Genomic DNA, 20,309 nt, shown 5'->3' on the forward strand with positions numbered 1-20,309 from the left:
GGTTTCCCAAAGGCGTGGGGGTTAGAATAAACAGCAGAAAATAATAACACAATGGAACCATTTGTACAGTGCAGGTCCTCGCTCCACCACTCTTTCTCCCAAATGTTTGTCAGGGCTTTCTAGATTTTATCCACAAAACACACAACTCCACCTAATAAAAAGGCGGTGTGGCAGAAGCTGTGCCTTGGAGAGATTTGTGTCTCAGCTATCTCTCTGCATCAAGCTGTGTGCTATCTAATCCCTGTAGCATGGGATCCCCGCAGAGGAAACACACGCTACACTCCACCCGCTCACGTGCTTGCCTCCGTGACGCCGAGCTCTATAAATAAGCCCAGGGAGGAGCGGATGTGATGGATTCAAGCCACAAATGGGGTGGTGGCGGCGGGGTCTGGATTCAGCTCTCATATGTCCTAACTCTCACCCAAGCTGTCACCCTGTTCTGTCTCAGCCTGTAATACCAGGGCAGGGGTGTTAATGTTATTTTATTCTACGCCTGTCTATCCTTGTTTTGTTTCCAGTTTAGCAGCTTGCGGGGCAACTCGGGATGTAACGATGCATCGCGAATCGGTTAAAAGTAATCGATTAAAATGTGCAGGGTTCAACGCTAATGTTTTTTTTTTCCTTTTGTCCAGTCGGGCAAGTAAAATAATATTCTACTTGCCCTAAATCAATTTCTACTGGTATACAATCTTAAAAAGCATCAAGCACCAACTAGAGGGTGACACGGAAATCAATTGTCGCTCCCATTCCATCCCCACAAAAATACTCTTGTCATATCCCGATCACGTGACTGCCCCCCAAAAAAAACCTGTCCTGCAAAATCCCGAGAGAAAGACTCCCGAATCCCGTCCCGCTCCCGTTTGGTTCCCTATGTTGTCTAAAGTTATCAGACTCTTGTTGCCCCCCTGTAGCATGTTTGGTTAATCGCCTCGGAAATTTAGGCTACGCTATACATGCATCACCTGCAGGCCTGGGCGATTTCATTACGTAATTACTAACGGAGATCTTCTCACACTCAAAACACACATTTATCGATTAAGGGTAGGTTAGAAGAATCGCTGCCTTCCGCATACTAAGTAGCCTAGGATTGCCTCGCAATCTTTGGGCGCACTCACCGCATTGCGGCGGCATGTTTTAATTTTATCTCCGGCTCCGTCCCGCTCCCGTCCCTGCCCGCTCCCGTTGATTTCTATGCTCTATTCCGTCCCCATCACTGTGAACATCGGTGAAATTGACTCCCGTAGCGCGGAAAATTGTCACCTTCAAGCACCAACTCAATGCTTGATTGGCCAACGGCGCAGTCAAATCAAATCATCAACAAGCATTCCCCGGCGGGAGCAAGAGAACGATAACGTCAGTTATGATACCATGATGCCCCAGTAGGATGTTATATAGGGCAACCCTTATTGTTGAACCCTGATGTGTAAAGATTACAATCGATCAATTTTTAAATTAATCGCGATGCAATTAAAAAAAAAACAGCCTACGGAGTGTTGCTAGCTACCATTACACAGCAGGTAACGTTAGCCTACCGTTGGCTAGCTAGTAACGTTAACTGGCTTAAACACTGTTAAAATGCTGACAGCTAAACGGTGTAAAAGTGTGACTGCATTTCACTGGAAAGGATTCCAACACCTGGACGTACAACAGTCTGCAGCTACAGACTCCGGCTCAAATGAATACTAATATTGACCTCATCCACATTGTCGAAGTCATTTAAATATTGAGCCACGGCACTGAAAATCTTTTGGATAAACACAAGCCTATCATTTCTGCAGCCTACTCCAAAACAACATCTGACAGAACTCCTCTACCCCGTCAGAACCAAAATTACCAATGAGAAAAGGTGCCTCGTACCACAGTCCGGATCAATAGGACCAAATTTTGGTCCGATCAAAAGAGGTGGTCTCGGTCCGGACCAAAATTAACCATGGTTCGGTTCGTTTGCGGTTTGAAAACACTTTTTGGATGGTTTGGACTTTCGGACCAATTACAGGAAGCTCTGGCAGGCTATCATTGTTTTGTAAGACCGGTGAAGCACATACCCTTCAGCATACCTAGATTAGCATTGTTTTATGTCGGTTAGCCTAATAGCTGGTTTGATTTGCATTGAGAGATGATTTTATGGAAAGTACCCCATGCCAATCTCTAGGTATGGTGAAGGGTATGTGATGATGTGTGGCTATTTTAATTCCAAAGGCCAAGGGAACTTTACCAGGATGCATAGTATCCTGGATCCATGAAATAACTGGCCTTTAAAAATAAAAATTTGCCTGCCTCTATGGGAATTTAACATAGGGGTGTACTTACTTTTGTGGCTGTGTGTAGAGTTATTTTGAGGGGACAGCACATTTACACTGTTATACAAGCTGTACACTTAATACTTTACATTGTAGCAAAGTATAATTTCTTCAGTGTTGTCCCATTAAAAGATATAATGAAATATTTACTAAAATGTGAGGGGTGTGTCGGTACACGATCTGTTCTGCCTGTACAATCCGTTCTGCACATGCGCAAGATATTACTGTTTACGACCTGCACGATCTGTTCCACACTAGCCTATGGCTAGCCTCTACCGGGAAGCTAACGTTAGTTTAGCTAACAGCTAATTCGGCTAACCGCTAGCTGACAGCTAGATTCAGTCTAAAATGACGTTAAGTCAAACTTAATGGGAAAAGCAGGCTACAGCTAAATTAAGACTTTACAGTAATAACAATAAAGTATTGAGTGATTGTATTTTAAATGAGCACAAGTAAAGTAGAACTGACGTAACAGCTGTTATATATGTTAACGTTTATTTTTACGTTTTATTTTCAAGGTCTTTTAAAGTTATTACATGCTGTCTCAGCTAGCGGTTAGCCAAATTAGCTGTTAGCTAAACTAACGTTAGCTTGGCTGTCAACCGGAAGCGTGGAACAGATCGTGCCGTGTCGTAAATCCTCGTACAACAGCGCATGCGCGAACATTTTGCACATGTGCGAAACGGATTGCGCATGTACAGAACGGATCGTGCAGGCAAAACGGATCGTGTACCGACAGGGTGTACTCACCTTTGTGAGATACTGTATGTGATGACGACAGGACGTAGTTTTGTCACGGACAGTTCTTTAGTGCGCTTGCATAACTGCAGTGTGAAACCAGAACTTACCGGATCAAATGTATACAAGGAAACAAAAACACGAACCTTGGTCCGGACCTTGGTTTTGGACTTTCAGGTGTGAAAACGCCCTTAAACTCTCATCAGATCCCTGAACAAATGAACATAGTTTCTGCTAACGTTGAACAAAGATGTCACATCAACAAAACTCGTAGACATTTTATAGTTTCTGACGCACGCCCCAAACTGTGTATTTGGGACATGGTCTGAAGATGGCGGTGTTAAGGTGTCATATTTGAATGCTTCATGGAGTTTTATTAAACCTAAACTTATAACAGTAAATAATATATATTAAGTGTCCTTGTCCTCCCCCCCCCCCAAAGGTCCTTCTCTTGAATCCAGCTGGGTGTAAAACCTCGACAAGATGCCGATGACGTGCAAACTGAGGGGTGATGAATAATTTAATGAGATGCGGTGACCCATTTCTGCTGCGGGGGAGGGCACAAGACTCTGACCAGCATGAACAACTCATGATAAGACTGCGACGAGTGATTGTTGCTGATAAAAAAAATAAAATAAAATGTGGAACAGCAAGCAGGATATCACTTTAAGTTTAAGCTTTAATGCGAATTAAGTAATATCGAACACTGCTACAACACACAATAGTTCACCATAATCAACAAAAGAACTACTTCCATGTCCCTGTTCTGCAGGTATTCCACGCAAAGTGCCCTCGTTTAGAAGAAGTCTCCCGGCTAATCCTGCCTTGTACTGACTGAAGATGTAGAAACAAACAGCTAGCTAGATGAATTGTCCGTCTTTCGTGCCGTCATGTAGTTTCTTTTTTTAACTGTGCTGCCGTTTCCAAGGCAATAGTGCAAAAGAAATATATAGACAAAGGGGGGGAAAAAAACTAAACCTACTTTTTGAAGAGGTGTCGGTCCAGTGCTCCGTCAGACGTTGTCTTCACCGTAACCTTCAGCATCTCCATGCATTCTTTCAGCCGAGGGTCTCCCGTACGAAGCCCCGTGGCTTTGAGAGCCTGCACCGAGAGGAGTGGAGGAGGGGGGGGGGACATCAGGATTAAGAAAGTCTGGCAGCAAATCAATAAATCTATGAGCCGTGAGCGGGAGGCTCCTGTAAGGCCTAACAACATGAGTTTATCCTGCTCATAATTTAACCAGATCGACAAGGATTCCCTTGCTTGTGTGTGTGTAATAGATGTATAAAGAATAAAAAAATAAAAATAAAACACATTTCACTCCAGATGGAGCTTTCTCTCCCACAGACAGCACCTTGCCTGAAAACGGCTCACCCACATTCCTGTATGAAATTCCTCAATAAGTAAAATAAATAGCTTTTGCTATTTAAAAAGGTCCCATGACATGGTGCTCTTTGGATGCTTTTATATAGACCTTAGTGGTCCCCTAATACTGTATCTGAAGTCTCTTTTATATAGATCTTAGTGGTCCCCTAACACTGTATCTGAAGTCTTTTATATAGACCTTAGTGGTCCCCTAATACTGTATCTGAAGTCTCTTTTATATAGACCTTAGTGGTCCCCTAATACTGTATCTGAAGTCTCTTTTATATAGACCTTAGTGGTCCCCTAATACTGTATCTGACATCTCTTTTATATAGACCTTAGTGGTCCCCTAATACTGTATTTGAAGTCTCTTTTATATAGACCTTAGTGGTCCCCTAGTACTGTATCTGAAGTCTCTTTTATATAGATCTTAGTGGTCCCCTAACACTGTATCTGAAGTCTTTTATATAGACCTTAGTGGTCCCCTAATACTGTATCTGAAGTCTCTTTTATATAGACCTTAGTGGTCCCCTGACACTGTATCTGAAGTCTCTTTTATATAGACCTTAGTGGTCCCCTAATACTGTATCTGAAGTCTCTTTTATATAGACCTTAGTGGTCCCTTAATACTGTATCTGAAGTCTCTTTTATATAGACCTTAGTGGTCCCCTAATACTGTATCTGAAGTCTCTTTTACATAGACCTTAGTGGTCCCCTAATACTGTATCTTAAGTTTCTTTTACATAGACCTTAGTGGTCCCCTAATACTGTATCTGAAGTCTCTTTTATATAGACCTTAGTGGTCCCTTAATACTGTATCTGAAGTCTCTTTTATATAGACCTTAGTGGTCCCCTAACACTGTATCTGAAGTCTCTTTTATATAGACCTTAGTGGTCCCCTAATACTGTATCTGAAGTTTCTTTTATATAGACCTTAGTGGTCCCCTAATACTGTATCTGAAGTCTCTTTTATATAGACCTTAGTGGTCCCCTAATACTGTATCTGAAGTCTCTTTTATATAGACCTTAGTGGTCCCCTAATACTGTATCTGACATCTCTTTTATATAGACCTTAGTGGTCCCTTAATACTGTATCTGAAGTCCCCTTAGTGGTCCCCTAATACTGTATCTGAAGTCTCTTTTACATAGACCTTAGTGGTCCCCTAATACTGTATCTGAAGTTTCTTTTATATAGACCTTAGTGGTCCCCTAATACTGTATCTGAAGTCTCTTTTATATAGACCTTAGTGGTCCCTTAATACTGTATCTGAAGTCTCTTTTATATAGACCTTAGTGGTCCCCTAACACTGTATCTGAAGTCTCTTTTATATAGACCTTAGTGGTCCCCTAATACTGTATCTGAAGTTTCTTTTATATAGACCTTAGTGGTCCCCTAATACTGTATCTGAAGTTTCTTTTATATAGACCTTAGTGGTCCCCTAATACTGTATCTGAAGCTTCTTTTATATAGACCTTAGTGGTCCCCCTTATCTGAAGTTTCTTTTATATAGACCTTAGTGGTCCCCTAATACTGTATCTGAAGTCTCTTTTATATAGACCTTAGTGGTCCCCTAATACTGTATCTAAAGTCTCTTTTATATAGACCTTAGTGGTCCCTTAATACTGTATCTGAAGTCTTTTTATATAGACCTTAGTGGTCCCCTAATACTGTATCTGAAGTCTCTTTTATATAGACCTTAGTGGTCCCCTAATACTGTATCTGAAGTCTCTTTTATATAGACCTTAGTGGTCCCCTAATACTGTATCTGAAGTCTCTTTTATATAGACCTTAGTGGTCCCCTAATACTACATCTGAAGTCTCTTTTATATAGACCTTAGTAGTCCCCTAATACTGTATCTGAAGTCTCTTTTATATAGACCTTAGTGATCCCCTAATACTGTATCTGAAGTCTCTTTCCCAAAATTCAGCCTTGGTGCAGAATTACAGCCACTAAAGCCAGTCCCACAATGAAGACTTTCTTTTCCTTAGGATGTGCCATTTCTGTGTCTGTAGCTTTAAATGCTATTGAGGAGAAGAGGGGTGGGGGTGTGCCACCATGATGTCTCTCTCTCTCTCATGGGTGGGCCAAATTCTCTGGCCGGCCAAAGCAGAGAAAGGGGAGGTAACCTTGCTCCTTATGACCTCATAAGGAGGAGATTCCAGATTGGTCCATTTCAGCTTTCATTTTCTCAAAGGCAGAGCAGGATACCCAGGGCTCGGGTTAACACCTATCACCATTTCTAGCCACTGGGGGACCATAGGCAGGCTGGGGGAACTCCTATTAATGTTAAAAAACCTCACAGTGAAAAATGCCACGGGACCTTTAAACAACGCGGGCGCTGGACAGGAAATTGACAACTGCGTTGGTCTTAAACTAGAAAAGACACTTGAGTCGGGCTTTGCGCTGCGCTGTGCTGGGTGCAAGACAGGGCCCAATGTGTTATCAGGGCTGCACCATATGAGGAAAATATGTGATAGCGTCGTTATGGCAGTAACGATATTACTCGCGACAAATAAACAGATATTGAAGTGTTTCCGTAGTCTGCTAAAATACAACAAACTGCTTGTTGAATTTAAAACTAACGAAAGGAAATAATTTTCAACAAATTGAACATTGAATTGAAATATAAAAAGGCAGAACAAAAGAAGAAAGAGTGACAGTTCCATTTTTCAAAGTGCAAGTTTTCTGCTGATATTTTCTTTCAACTAACACCAGGAATCACAGAGTGTCTTTCGCAATGTGTCGCAGCCTCCCGCGATGTGTTCACTGTGCCGATTGATAGCGCGACGGCAGTACAAAAACCATATATTGTGCAGCAAGTACGCCCTAACGTAAATCCTCGGTGATCCATTGGTTCTCGAGGACTCACCGTTGTGAATTTGTGCGCTGGGATTTTTTCCTGACCCTCTGCGATGGTGTAGAAGAGCAGGTCCTCCAGGCTGGGCAGGATGCCTGCCTTCCTTCTCCTGCAGGAAATTAGAAATCAAATAAAAAAAAACACACACAAGACAGAAAGGTGAGACACGCAACTCAACAGTGAGGCCCTGCCGTGGTGGGAACATGGAAAGGGGGAACTAAAGCAGAGGAGGGAGGAGGGGGGGAAAAAAAGAAGCTTTTTGACTGCAAGGAGAAGCAGTGAGTAATAACTGACCTTAGTTCAGTATTCTAACCTGCGGGGAAGACTTGTGCCGCACATGTACTTTTCCATTTAGGGCTGGGTATCGTTCCGGAAGTAAAAAATCCAAGGCCAATCACATCGTGTATAGAGTCCGTGGGCGGGGCTTAACATAATGACGGCCGAGATGCGACAGTTTTGTGTGAATTCCCCGCTACTTGAAAACAAAGAAGATGGTTGCTGCTGCTGGCGAACAGCGGCCTTTGGAATAAAAAAAAAGTTAGATGTGTTCGGAGTTTTGCCGACCGAATACCTGCACGTCTCTGCGACGTGTAATGTTAGACAGCTAATCACAGACACTATTAGATCTTGGTAGAAGCATGCTGCGTGCCGACGTGGATGAGATTTGCTCCCCTTTAGAAATTGAATTTTGGTACAGAATGACGAGGCATTTTTGAATTACTCGATAATAACGAGGCAATTCGGCCGGTGCCTAAAACGTATTTGAATTCGGTACCCAGCCCTATTTTCCATAGGTTAATATTCTGCCATCAAGCCACTACAATGTCGACTGTTAAATGTGTATTTTTGCTAGAATACCAGCCAGGCAAATGTGTTTAAAAAGATTACCACGTAAACTAGTTAAACTCCATGCATCGTGTTTAAAGAGGAATTTAATCCCAAAAGTGAATTTACTTCTATTTGACATTTACACATCAGGGTTTCTGCAGGTTTTACAAAGTCAAATTTAAGACTTTTTAAAGACTTTTTTTAAGACCATTAGGAATGAAATGTAAGACCTACTGTATATTACAACCTCAAAAAAATTTAAATAATACGTTGCAAAGTAAATTAGCTGGAACGGCCCAATACTTGGCAGAACTGGCTGTTGTCTGCCCCAGGACGTTCCCAGTTTAATGGCTTTCTTGCATAAGAAGCAGTAGGCTTCAAATACGTTGTTAGCAACTTAGGGCTGGGCGATATAGAGAAAATCAGATATCATGATATTCTTGACCAAATACCTCGATATCGATATTGCGGCGATATATTCTAGAGTTGACAGTTGGTGCTCTCGCAAAATATCTTCACACTTAGATTTTAGATAAATAATCATTAATAATAGAACAGCTAGAACAGTCTGGTAAGTTCAGAAAAGTACATAACTTCACTGTAATGCAGCCTTTAAAACCAGGAAAAGACACTTATGTCATATCACGATATTACGATATCCAAAATCTAAGACGATATCTAGTCTCATATCACGATATCGATATCGATATATCGCCCAGCCCTATAGCAACTGGCTTTAACCAAGCCCTAAAACTCCAGCCACATACTAAGTTGCATGTTGGTCTCATTTGTAGTCGTAATACAGCGACTGATATTTGGACTAGCGAAAGAAAGACAACGTTCCCAACATGCTCACGATGGGCACTTTTGCGTTCATTTGTCAAAATATGAAATCAGGTTCCCATCCTTTGCATGGCCATAATCCGCTAATTGGCAGCTGCAATAACTTTTGTTCCCCCACTGACAGTATAGACCCTTTTTCACGGCAGACATGTTGACAGTAGGAAAAGCACATTAATGATGGCTGCGTTCAACTTAGGAGAGGCCCTGGTGTTGGGCCACTTGGGACACTTGATGGAATTGAGCCATCGTTAAGGTTATTAATTTCAGCAATGCTTTTCCTACTATGACAAGTCAACATGTCTGATGTGAGAAAGGTCCATTGCATTAAATAAAACTTGACAGCGTCATGATTCGCATCATCTAGTAGTATTGCGGGCTGGTATTCTGAGCAGCGCTTCCACATTGAGTCGTCTCTGGGAGGAAGGTTAGTAGCGTGTCAGGAGGCAGACGGGGGGACACCAAAATTGGATTTGGGACACACTGGTGCTGGGAGAGGATGTCTAAAGACAAAAAGGGGAAAGCTTTAGTTGGCAGGTGTCTCCTCGCAGCTGCCAACCAGAAATATTCAGCTTTTAAAAGAGTTTGGACCCCCCCCTATTTGAGACGTGAGAGCAGTTTGTACTTTCAGACTCAGCGTTGAAACAGGGTTCCCTTTGGATTTATTGAGCAGCAGCGAGCGATCAGGAAATAACCATAACCCCTGCCGGGGAAAATGGACAATTAATATAACTGCAACGAAAGCTGTGAAAGAGCCAACTTTGCCATTTGACCAATCAAATCGATCCCGTGGCTTCCATGGAAATTGTCAAATGAGGGACTTTAATCCAATCTCAAGCCATTTCTCTGCACATGAACTTGTTCATGTCCTACTAAAATTGAGTTATGGGAACATCCTAAACTAGGGCTGCACAATGCGTCGCGATATCAACAGACGCAATAGACACATCGCAAAAAGCTGCGACATAACGGGAAACTCAGACTTTCTGTGTTGATCGAAAGAAAATATCAGCAGAAAACTTTTTTTTTTGTTCTGCCTTTTATATTCAATTCAGTGTTCAAACTTGTTCAAAAAAGAAAGTTGGAAATGATTTCCTTTCATTTGTTTTAAATTCAACGAGCAGTTTGTTGTATTTTAGCAGAACACTGAAAGCAGCAGAACTGAGAACACTTTGATATCTCTATCATTTCTTCTAAAACATTATCGCAGATTTTCCCCATATCGTGGGGAGCCTGCCTGTGTTCCCGCAGCCCTATGTTCCCACATTTCTATGATTTTTTTCAAAATTAGGCCCTAAGTTCCCACAGCCCTATGTTGGCACTGTTCCTTCTATCAGATTTTATCCCCCTTTCTCCCAATTTGGTAGCCAATTACACCCAACCTATTATCCAGTAGCAATGGACTACAGATGGAATGTAGCCCTAACCCTAACATAGGGCCTAATTTTAAGAAAAATCTTAAAATATATATATATATATATATATATATATATATATATATATATATATATATATATATATATATATATATATATATATATATATACATATATACATATATACAGTGGGGAAATAAGTATTTGACCCCTTGCTGATTTTGCAGGTTTGCCCACTTACAAAGAATGCAAAAATCTACAATTTTAATCATATGTACATTCTAACAGTGAAAGACAGAATCCCAAAGAAAATTCCAGAAAATCACATCATATGAATTTATTAAAATTGATAACCATCTGATGAGGAAAAACAAGTATTTGACCCCTGGACAAACAGCAAGTATTCTGGCTCCTACAAGCCAGTTAGTCTTTCTTTAAGACACAGCCCCAATCCGAACCAATTATCTACATCAAATATACCTGCCTCACCTCGTTACCTGTATAAAAGACACCTGTGAACACCCAAACAACCAGCATCCAACATCACTACCATGGGCAAGACCAAAGAGCTTTCTACGGACATCAGGGACAAGATTGTTGATCTGCACAAGGCTGGGATGGGCTACAAGAGAATCGGAAAGCAACTTGGAGAGAAAAAGATCAACTGTCGGTGCAGTTATCAGGAAATGGAAGAAGCACCACACCACCGCCAATCTCCCTCGGTCTGGGCCTCCACACAAGATCTTGCCTCGTGGGGTGTCCCTGATCATGCGAACGGTGAGGAATCATCCCAAAACCACAAGGGGGAACTGATGAATCAACTGAAGGCAGCTGGGACCACAGTTACAAAAGAAACGGTTGGTAACACACTACGCGGCCATGGATTGAAATCCTGCAGCGCACGCAAGGTCCCCCTGCTCAAGAAGAAACATGTACAGGCCCGCATGAAGTTCGCCATTCACCACCTGGACGACTCAGAAGAGGCCTGGAAGAAGGTGATGATGGGTCAGATGAGACCAAAATAGAACTTTTTGGCCTCAACTCAACTCGTCGTGTTTGGAGGGCAAAGAACACCGAGTACAACCCAAAGAACACCATCCCCACCGTCAAGCATGGTGGTGGCAACATCGTGCTTTGGGGGTGCTTTTCAGCCAAGGGGACGGGACAACTCCATCGTATTGAGGGGAGGATGGACGGGGCCATGTATCGTGGAATTCTGGACCGACATCTCCTTCCCTCAGTGAGAGAGCTGAAGATGGGTCGAGGATGGGTGTTTCAGCACGACAACGACCCTAAGCACACCGCCAAAGCAACAAAAGAGTGGCTGAAGAAGAAGCACATCAAGGTTCTGGAGTGGCCTAGCCAGTCTCCAGACCTGAATCCGATTGAAAATCTTTGGAGGGAGCTTAAAATTCGAGTTGCCAGGCGACAACCTCGGAACCTGAATGATTTGGAGGCTGTCTGCAGGGAGGAGGGCCAACATCCCTGCCGAAATGTGCACAAACCTTGTCACCAACTATAAAAACCGTTTGACATCTGTGCTGGCCAATAATGGCTTTTCTACAAAATATTAACATGGTGTTTGTCCAGGGGGTCAAATACTTGTTTTTCCTCATCAGATGGTTATCAATTTTAATAAATTCATATGATGGGATTTTCTGGAATTTTCTTTGGGATTCTGTCTTTCACTGTTAGAATGTACATATGATTAAAATTGTAGATTTTTGCATTCTTTGTAAGTGGGCAAACCTGCAAAATCAGCAAGGGGTCAAATACTTATTTCCCCCACTGTGTATATATATATATATATATATATTTTAAGATTTCGTGCAGACCCCATGAACACACCAGAGCCAACGCTGTCTTGACTACACGCACAAAACATGTTAGCAGGATTAGTTCATTGTTGGTTTTTGTCTTTTTTTTTTTTTTTAATAGGATTCATTTACAACAAGAAGTATCGCCAACTTCATCCTTTTTTTTAGAGAATGTCACAATGAATGGGTTTTAAACCCACCAAATTGCACTACAGCTTTTTTTATTCCTTCCAGATCACGCTGCTGCAGAATAACGCAGAAGGAAACACTGGGACTGAGTGGCTGACCTGTCATTTAGACGTCGTGATAACCACTGAAGGTTCCACTCAAGAGTCAGAAGGTCCGAAACTTTAAATCACAGCCGAGCTGCGTTCCAGTTTTTCTAGCCAGGAATCAAATATATAGAGAGGAAAATGAATTCCTATCGCCTTACTAATAATGGATGTCCTGGTGCCATCGAATGCTGAAAATGACGCTACGTCTCTTAAATTCTGACTCTAATGACTTTGAGGTCAGCTTCTTCCAAGCAGGAAATCTAAATTTCCGACCTTCCAACTCGTGCGTGGAACGCAGCACTGTTATTAAAAAGTTAAAAAGGGTTAAAAGATTATTCTCATGCACTCCGGATAAGCGGGTTGCTGCGTCCTTAAAGAGCCTGCAACGCTGTCATTGCTTGTTGCCGTGGTCTGCTGGCAAGGAAGGAATACACATCAGAGAGAGTGTGTGTGTGTGTGTGTGTGTGTGTGTGTGTGTGTGTGTGTGTGGTGCGTGTGTGCATGTGTGTGTGTGTCTCAAAAGTAGAAAGGGATGGAGGAGGTGAGGTAGAGGGGATTCAAGCGCAGCCGCTGGGAGGAAGTGACGTCATTTCAAGGTAAAAAGGGTGGGGGGGTCGTTGGCTTTCCGCAGAAAACCTCTACTTCTACTGGAAAACTGATTAACAGAAAAGCACTAAATCTTAAATTAAAAAAAATTTAAACATACTTACAAATGCAAAGCAAGCAGATCAACAAGAGGGAGAGAGTGTGCAGAGGGAATAACAGTGAATTAGTAACAGTGAAAATGGCATTTACAGTAAAGACGTGTAAAAACAAAATGTGCACAAATAGTCGTATTATGCACTGAAATTACACATGAAAACGGGCATCAACTGTGGCTGCTGTCAGGGCGACAAACTAAGAAGACAAAGAGACATTAATGAACGCAAAGCTGGGATTGTGTCAGGAAGAAGAAAAATAAAATAAAAATAAAAAAAAAATCACATTATTTGATGAATCAATGAAATCTAATGTGCACGTTTCACACTGTATTCGCTGACAACCTAAAACATTGTAGTAAGGCTCATGTAAATATGCACAAATGATGCAGCTGCAGAGGAGACGCGACATACTTTTACTGAAGTAACTTTTTCAATGCAGGACTTTTACTTGTAATAAGTATTTTTACAATGTGGCGTTAGTACTAGGGCTGGGCGACATGGAGAAAATCAAATATCAGATTAATTTTGACCAAATACCTCAATATCAATACCTAGGGCTGGGCGATAAATCAATTTTATCAATTAACTCGAATGTGTGGTTAACATTTTTACCGCTAGTTACTACGAAGGAGCTTGCTACATTCAAGAGACCATGGGATGTTAATGTACGTTACTCAGCAACAGGTGAAAATAGGGGCAAGGTTGCGCAATAACATTAAAATGATTTGAACTTGAAAAGGGAATTACCTGTAGGCTATGTGTGAAAACAGCTTTATTTCACACATCCATTTTGTTGATGAATATATAGCCCCATGTGTGTGTGTGCGTGTGTGTACGTGTCAAAACAAAATAAAGTTAAAACTTGTTTTGAACAATTTCTTTGTCATCTGCAGATTGATTTTAAGTAGGGGGAGAGAAAAAAATCGATTTAAATCTTAAATCTGATTTTATTTTCATTTACTTTTTTTAAATTGGGGATTTTATTTTTAGGCCAGATCGCCCAGCCTGCTCCGTCTCTCTTTCAGTTAGGGGGTCCTTGGCTTAAAAAACAAGTATTAAATATTCAATTATCTGATATTCTGCCGACAGACAGACCTTTATTGATATTTAGGTGTCCATTGGCAGCAGGGTTCAACGTTATTTTTATTTTTTAAAACATCCGGAAAAAATGTCAAAAAAACCTGTCAGTGTTAGAGCCGGGCGATATGGAGAGAATCAAATATCCTGATATTTTTGACCAAATACATCAATGTCGATATTGTGACAATATTGTAGTGTTGACTATTGGTGCTTTCACAAAATATTTACACAATGAGATTTTTGATAAATAATCATCAGTAATGTGGATATAACGACTAAGTGGGTAAAGGCAAATAATAGAACAGTTACAACAGTCTGGTAAATTCAGAAAATGACATCACTTTACTGTAATGCAGCCTTTAAAACCAGGAAAAGACACCACTTATGTCATATCACAATATTATGATATCCAAAATCTAAGACGATATCTAGTCTCATATCACGATATCGCTATAATATCGATATACTGCCCAGCTCTAGTACTTTTACTTAGGCAAAGTAAAGAATCTGAATACTTCTTCCACCGCTGGTGGTGTCCAAACAGGAAAGATTAAATAATTTCTCAACTAAAGAAGTTCTCAGTCGACCAATCGATTAGTTGATTTATTCGATAGATAGACCCTAACCCTAATAAAAAATAAGATAAAGTTTTTCCGCAAACAATCATGCAAAAGCACCACTTTAAAGCTTGTTCACCAGATGGGTTGATTCTATTCTTCTTTAGAAGTCATTCAGCGTGAAAAAGCTTTTGACTATATATATATATAATATGCAAGACACGCCAATTCGTATGCCATTTTTGGCGCGTTATCAAGACGCATACTCACTTTTTAGCGCGTTTATCAACGCCGTTTGGCCTGCATTGACTTCCATTACTTTGCGATTGCGCGTGAATTGACGCCGGAGTGAGTAGTATGAAAGAGCGAAAATCCGCATAAGGAGGTTAGTCGGGGTGGGGGGTTAAACCCAGGACTTTCACCCAGGAGACCGGGAATTGCGTCCCGCGTGTCAAGTTTCCTAAACTCAACCGTCACTTTCTTCTTTTCCTAAACCCAACCGGTCCGCCGTATAAGGCGCTCAAAATGCGTACGGATAGCACGCCACTTGGCTTTAGAAAGTGCCGTGTATGTTTAGGCGGCAACACGCCACTTGTAGAAAGTGGTGTGTAGGTTTACGTCCGCTGTATGCAGCGTAGACATACATGCGGATAGCTCAAAATGCGTACAGATAGCACGCCACTTGGCTTTAGAAAGTGGGCGTGGATGTTGACGCAAAGTCGTGGTGTCACGTTGCTGTAATGCTGACAGTGTTTCCTCTATGTTGATTTGACCGTGGCGGCCCCCCACAGCATCATTTCTGCCCCCCACGGTATCAGAAATAGGGCTGCATTGTTAGAGTGCATGTCGAAGAACGTTTTTATTTTAGGTGCATTATTTACACGCTGAAGTAGTTACACTGCATTAAGATCATGTAATTAGTAGTGGGTTTATTGTTATTTGCTACAGAATGCTTAGCCTATATGTCAAGATCAAAGTTGGCCTATATAGTAACTCCAAAAATACCTGCCCCCACTGCTAAAAAAAAATCCTAAAGGAAGTGAAGTGATGGGCCTGTGGTGTGTTCAAATGGCTCTGGGTGCGCAGTCATGCTGATATGAGCATGTTCTAAATGGGGAAGTTGTTACGGGCATCTTTTTCCTATATTTTCTCACATGGGAAAAAAAAAAGATTTATAGAGAAAATAATTGGCACATTTGCATCCCTAGATTTACTGATACAAATTAAGTTTTCAAACCAGAGAATGCAATTTCTGAGGAAACTGTGTGAATGCTGTATGTTGAAAGGCTGACGCCACACCGGATTGCTGGCTTGAATTGTGTAAGAAGAAAGTGAAGTAGTGAGAATAGTTGAAGAAGTGGAAATGGGTTTAATTGCATGTCACTGAAAAGTTGAATTAACACCCATAATGTCTGAAAGTTGTGGACTATTTCAACCGTTTTAAGAAAAGGCTGACGTCACACTGGAGGAACTGCCGATCCAATGAAGTCAAATCAGGGCCGTCGGGAAGCTAACGTGTTAATAATGTCGATGAAGAGGTTTGAGGACGTTCCCCTCCGCTAACGGACGCACTTAAGACACTCACTCGTGTCGGCTGGGTTGATTTCACCCGATCGATGTTGCTGGTTTCACTGCCTCGCAGATGTCATGACAAATTGGCTCGGAGGGTGGAGGCAGATGTCAAAGCGGTAAGTGTTGAGAGAGACCGAGAGAGAGGCGGCGCTGCACAAATCCATCTGTGCGACTGACTCATCTGCTCCTGGAGGCCCTGACAACTGCCGGGCAGCATGCCAGCACCCAGGCTTTGGTGCAAAAAAAAAACGTGGAAAAATGATGTAGGCGGGATAAGCTTCTCCCCGCATAACAAACGTTTTTAACCCCTTATTAGCCGGAGCACAGCCTCAGGACGCTCACAACCAGACGGGAGTCGAGGCTGAGTGCCGTCTCAGGCCCCCCCTGGGACTTCAATTCAAAAGATTTATTCATGGCATGTTGACCCAAATTTATTGACTTTTAACCCGGGTTATCCTTTATGTGTGGCACCACCATGGACTGTTGGGCGAATATGAACCATGTCCACGTCATTTAGTAGTTAAGTCTATAAAATGTCACAATATAATGAAACATTTTTTTTTTTGTGCTGAATTTCTTTTTTTCGAAGACTTCGTCTCAGTTTTGTAACTTTAGGTTGTTTTTTTATAAAAAAGGTGCAATGTGAAATAAAAGTATTTTTATTTATTATTACTTATTTGCCCTGTTTTCCATGCAACAGTCGCAAATCTTTTCAATTTACTATGACAAACAAAACCATAGCACATCCTCACATAATTTAAGAATCCAAATCAGAGAATATTTGGCATTTGTCCTTGATAAAGGACAACGGAATAATCAATTATAAAGCTTCGGATTCATTTTAAGTTGGTCAATCAATCGATAAACTGTTTCAGCAGTGGACAAATACACAATTTCAGAGAGCCCTAAAGCAATGGCTTTAAATGTCTTTTTGGTCCAACCAACAGAGAAGCTTTAACCAGAGAACGTTTGTCATTTTTGCTTGATAAACATGAGTAAATGCAGGGTTGGACATTGAGCACGGTCCGATGGCCCATGGCCACAAAATGTTACTCTGTGGCCACTAAATATCCCCAGTAGGTGCCCCCCCCTGACGCCACCATGCAGGCATTTCTTGACCCGGAGAACGTAGCGTTGAGTGACCCTTTCAGGTCAACAACACTTTCGAGAACGGCCCGGTTGTTACCGTGTTTCCGTGATAACCGCGATGTTGCAGTCCATAAGTGGTGATCCCCAGCAGAAGTTCATTGGTTTTGTATGCTAAAGACTGTAACGTTACACTGGCAAGGGAAATGTAGCGTTGAGATAGCCGCTTAGGAGTTAGCCTTAGCCTAATGTTGGCCCTGTTCCCTTTGAATAAATAATTATATATTTTCATTCTGTTAATGTCTGTTCATTTGCGGACGTGTTACAGTACAGTTAAGGAAGGCTGTGTTAAGTGGAATTGTCTTTTCTGTTTTTAAAGTATACTGGGCCACCAAAAATTTACTTTGGCCACCAAATTTAGGGGCTTGGTGCTTAAAAATAGTAGTGTCTATTAGGGATGGGCGATATAGATGATATGCAATATAAACGATACAAGATTGGCCTACGATAGAGATTTTAATTATATTGCAATAATTCATGTTGATGCAATCTACCCGCGAAGTTTAGAGCCACGAGCTGCAACCGGCTGCAACGCGTCATCGTCATCTTGAGTAAACATGACTAAAAGCCAAACAAGGAGCTGGTGAAAAAGACCGGTGCAACATCCATTATATGGACGTGGTTTGGATTTAAGCCGCTACAACGGACCGGTGGTCGAGCCGTACCATGGAGCCTTTCACCAGCCTGACTGGAATCTTGGCAGCCGGTGTTTGCAGACGTTGTACTTCCCCGCTCAACATACAGCCGCGTGTGCGTGTGCGCAGCGGCAGAGTGGGACCAAAAAATGTACCGGGACGTTTACGGCCCCAGCCGTACGGGTTGAGCAGAGGCTGCACAGTTTGACCTGCAGGCAGCGGCGCCAGGCCACCGGATGGTGTTGCTAACAACTTGCAATGTATAACTATTATCAGACCGGCCCACCGAAAAGTGTGTGTGTGTGTGTGTGTGTGTGTGTGTGTGTGTGTGTGTGTGTGTGTGTGTGTGTGTGTGTGTGTGTGCGCTCAAATGCGTTTTTTAGGCAGCAGGTAAGAAACTTTGTTTGAAATATGTTTTTATTTAAAGTATATGTGCATCTTTGCCTAATACTGAAAGTATTTTCAGTACAGTGTCTGTTCCTTAACTAAAGAGACACCAGGTTTTCCTGTTCTCTGCATCTTAGTTGGCATTTAAGAACCAAGGACTTAAACTAACTAAGTGTAGTGCCTTTTAGAATGGTTTGCACTAAAGAGAAGACACCCAATACTTTAAGCTTTTTCTTTGTCAAAGTCTCTGCAACTAGTGTACTTGAATTTTATTTATCTGCAACATTATGTTGTATAATTACAGTTTTGAACAATAAATGTTCTCAAAACTACAAACTATGTTTCTTTCTCTACATTTAGCAGTTTGGTTTTCTTAGGGTCTATGTAACCTGGTCTGAAATGGTTCTATTATAATTTATATATTGCGATATATATCATTATCGCAAGAGGCTGCAATGTATATCGCAATATGGATGGTCTATTAGGGCTTCTCGATTGTGTAAAGTAATCACAATTATTTTGGTAAAAATTGAAATCACGATTATTTAACAGGATTACTCATTGACTTTTGGAAAGATGTTGCAATTACTGAACTTAGAAAACTCTGAAAAAGTTGAACGAGTAAACAGTAAAAAAAACACGTAAAACTGTGAAATTTCCTTTATATTTTTCCAAATTTGAACTTTATTTTTCCATTCAGAACCCAAGATAGTTTACTTGCAAAACCTAAATGTGCAAAACAACCGTTTTTCCTCGACTATTCGGTCTTTGTGATCGTTAGGAGTCCATCTCTGCTATCAGAGAACTTTGAAATTGCCTTGATAATGAACAGCCAAAGTGTTCCTCGACAGCAGTCAAAGCACTCTTCCGCTTACTCACCAAATCTAAAAGCCGCCAGTTCATGATTCCTCAAACACTAATCTGCAACGCGGATGTGTGACAGAACGAGCCGAGGCTTCACCGAAACTGAAATTAGCCTCCAGGGGAAACAAGATGTTGCTGACAACCCAGGCAGAGTGACTGCCTAAAGATGGCCGACAGCTTAAGCAAATTGTCCGTAAATAGAAACAAATGGGGACAGCGTCGGCCTGCGAGGGCATTGAGGCATTTTATTTCCATAAAACTCTCTGAAGCTGGTGTGGTGGCTGGTATCGCAGCTGCTCGGAACGCTGATAGCAAGAAAAAAGAAAAAGAAACAGCCTTCATTTTAAGTGTAACATGGGGAAAAAGTGATGAATCCGAGACACAAACATCTCATTAACACTGGCTCGACTCCGTTACAGCAGACGGTTCAGCTTGTCAGAATGAATAACCGTCTGCCAACCAGGGTTTTCTTACACTGATCCTCTGTGCTTAAAGAGCTAACATACCTCCAAAAAAAAAAATTGGTTTAAAAACTCAATTTCATTCTGTAAATATTGAGATTCTTGCAACTAAACATTGACTAGTTGGGAGTAGAATTATAAAAGTCCCGTGGCATGAAAATTTCACTTTATGAGGTTTTTTAACATTAATGTGAGTTCCCCCAGCCTGCCTATGGCCCCCCAGTGGCTAGAAATGGTGATAGGTGTAAACCGAGCCCTGGGTATCCTGCTCTGCCTTTGAGAAAATGAAAGCTCAGATGGACCAATCAGGAATCTTCTCCTTATGAGGTCATAAGGGGAAAGGTTACTTCCCCCTTCTTTTTTCTCGTTTCAAATAGTATTTGTTTCCAGCGGCTCAGATGTGACAATTTGCTGCTTTTCTTTCAGTCTTATATTATATTAAACTGGATATTTTTAGGGGGTTTTGGACTATTTGGTCAAGTACAATGAGCAACCTGAAGATGCCATC

General features: G+C 41.6%; 1 protein-coding gene across 1 annotated transcript in view; it reads right to left on the bottom strand.

Annotated features, from left to right (window-relative positions):
- Positions 1–20,309, bottom strand: part of glsa (glutaminase a) — a 41,183-nt gene that overhangs the window by 17,238 nt on the left and 3,636 nt on the right. The window contains exons 2-3 of the mRNA XM_028571478.1: positions 7,275–7,371; positions 4,021–4,139 (exon numbers count right to left, since the gene is read on the bottom strand). Coding sequence (XP_028427279.1) covers positions 4,021–4,139; positions 7,275–7,371 — 216 coding nt within the window. The remainder of the gene's footprint in view (positions 1–4,020; positions 4,140–7,274; positions 7,372–20,309) is intronic.

Source organism: Perca flavescens, chromosome 24, assembly GCF_004354835.1.
Source record: "Perca flavescens isolate YP-PL-M2 chromosome 24, PFLA_1.0, whole genome shotgun sequence".
In the NCBI taxonomy this organism is placed as follows: Eukaryota; Metazoa; Chordata; class Actinopteri; order Perciformes; family Percidae; genus Perca; species Perca flavescens.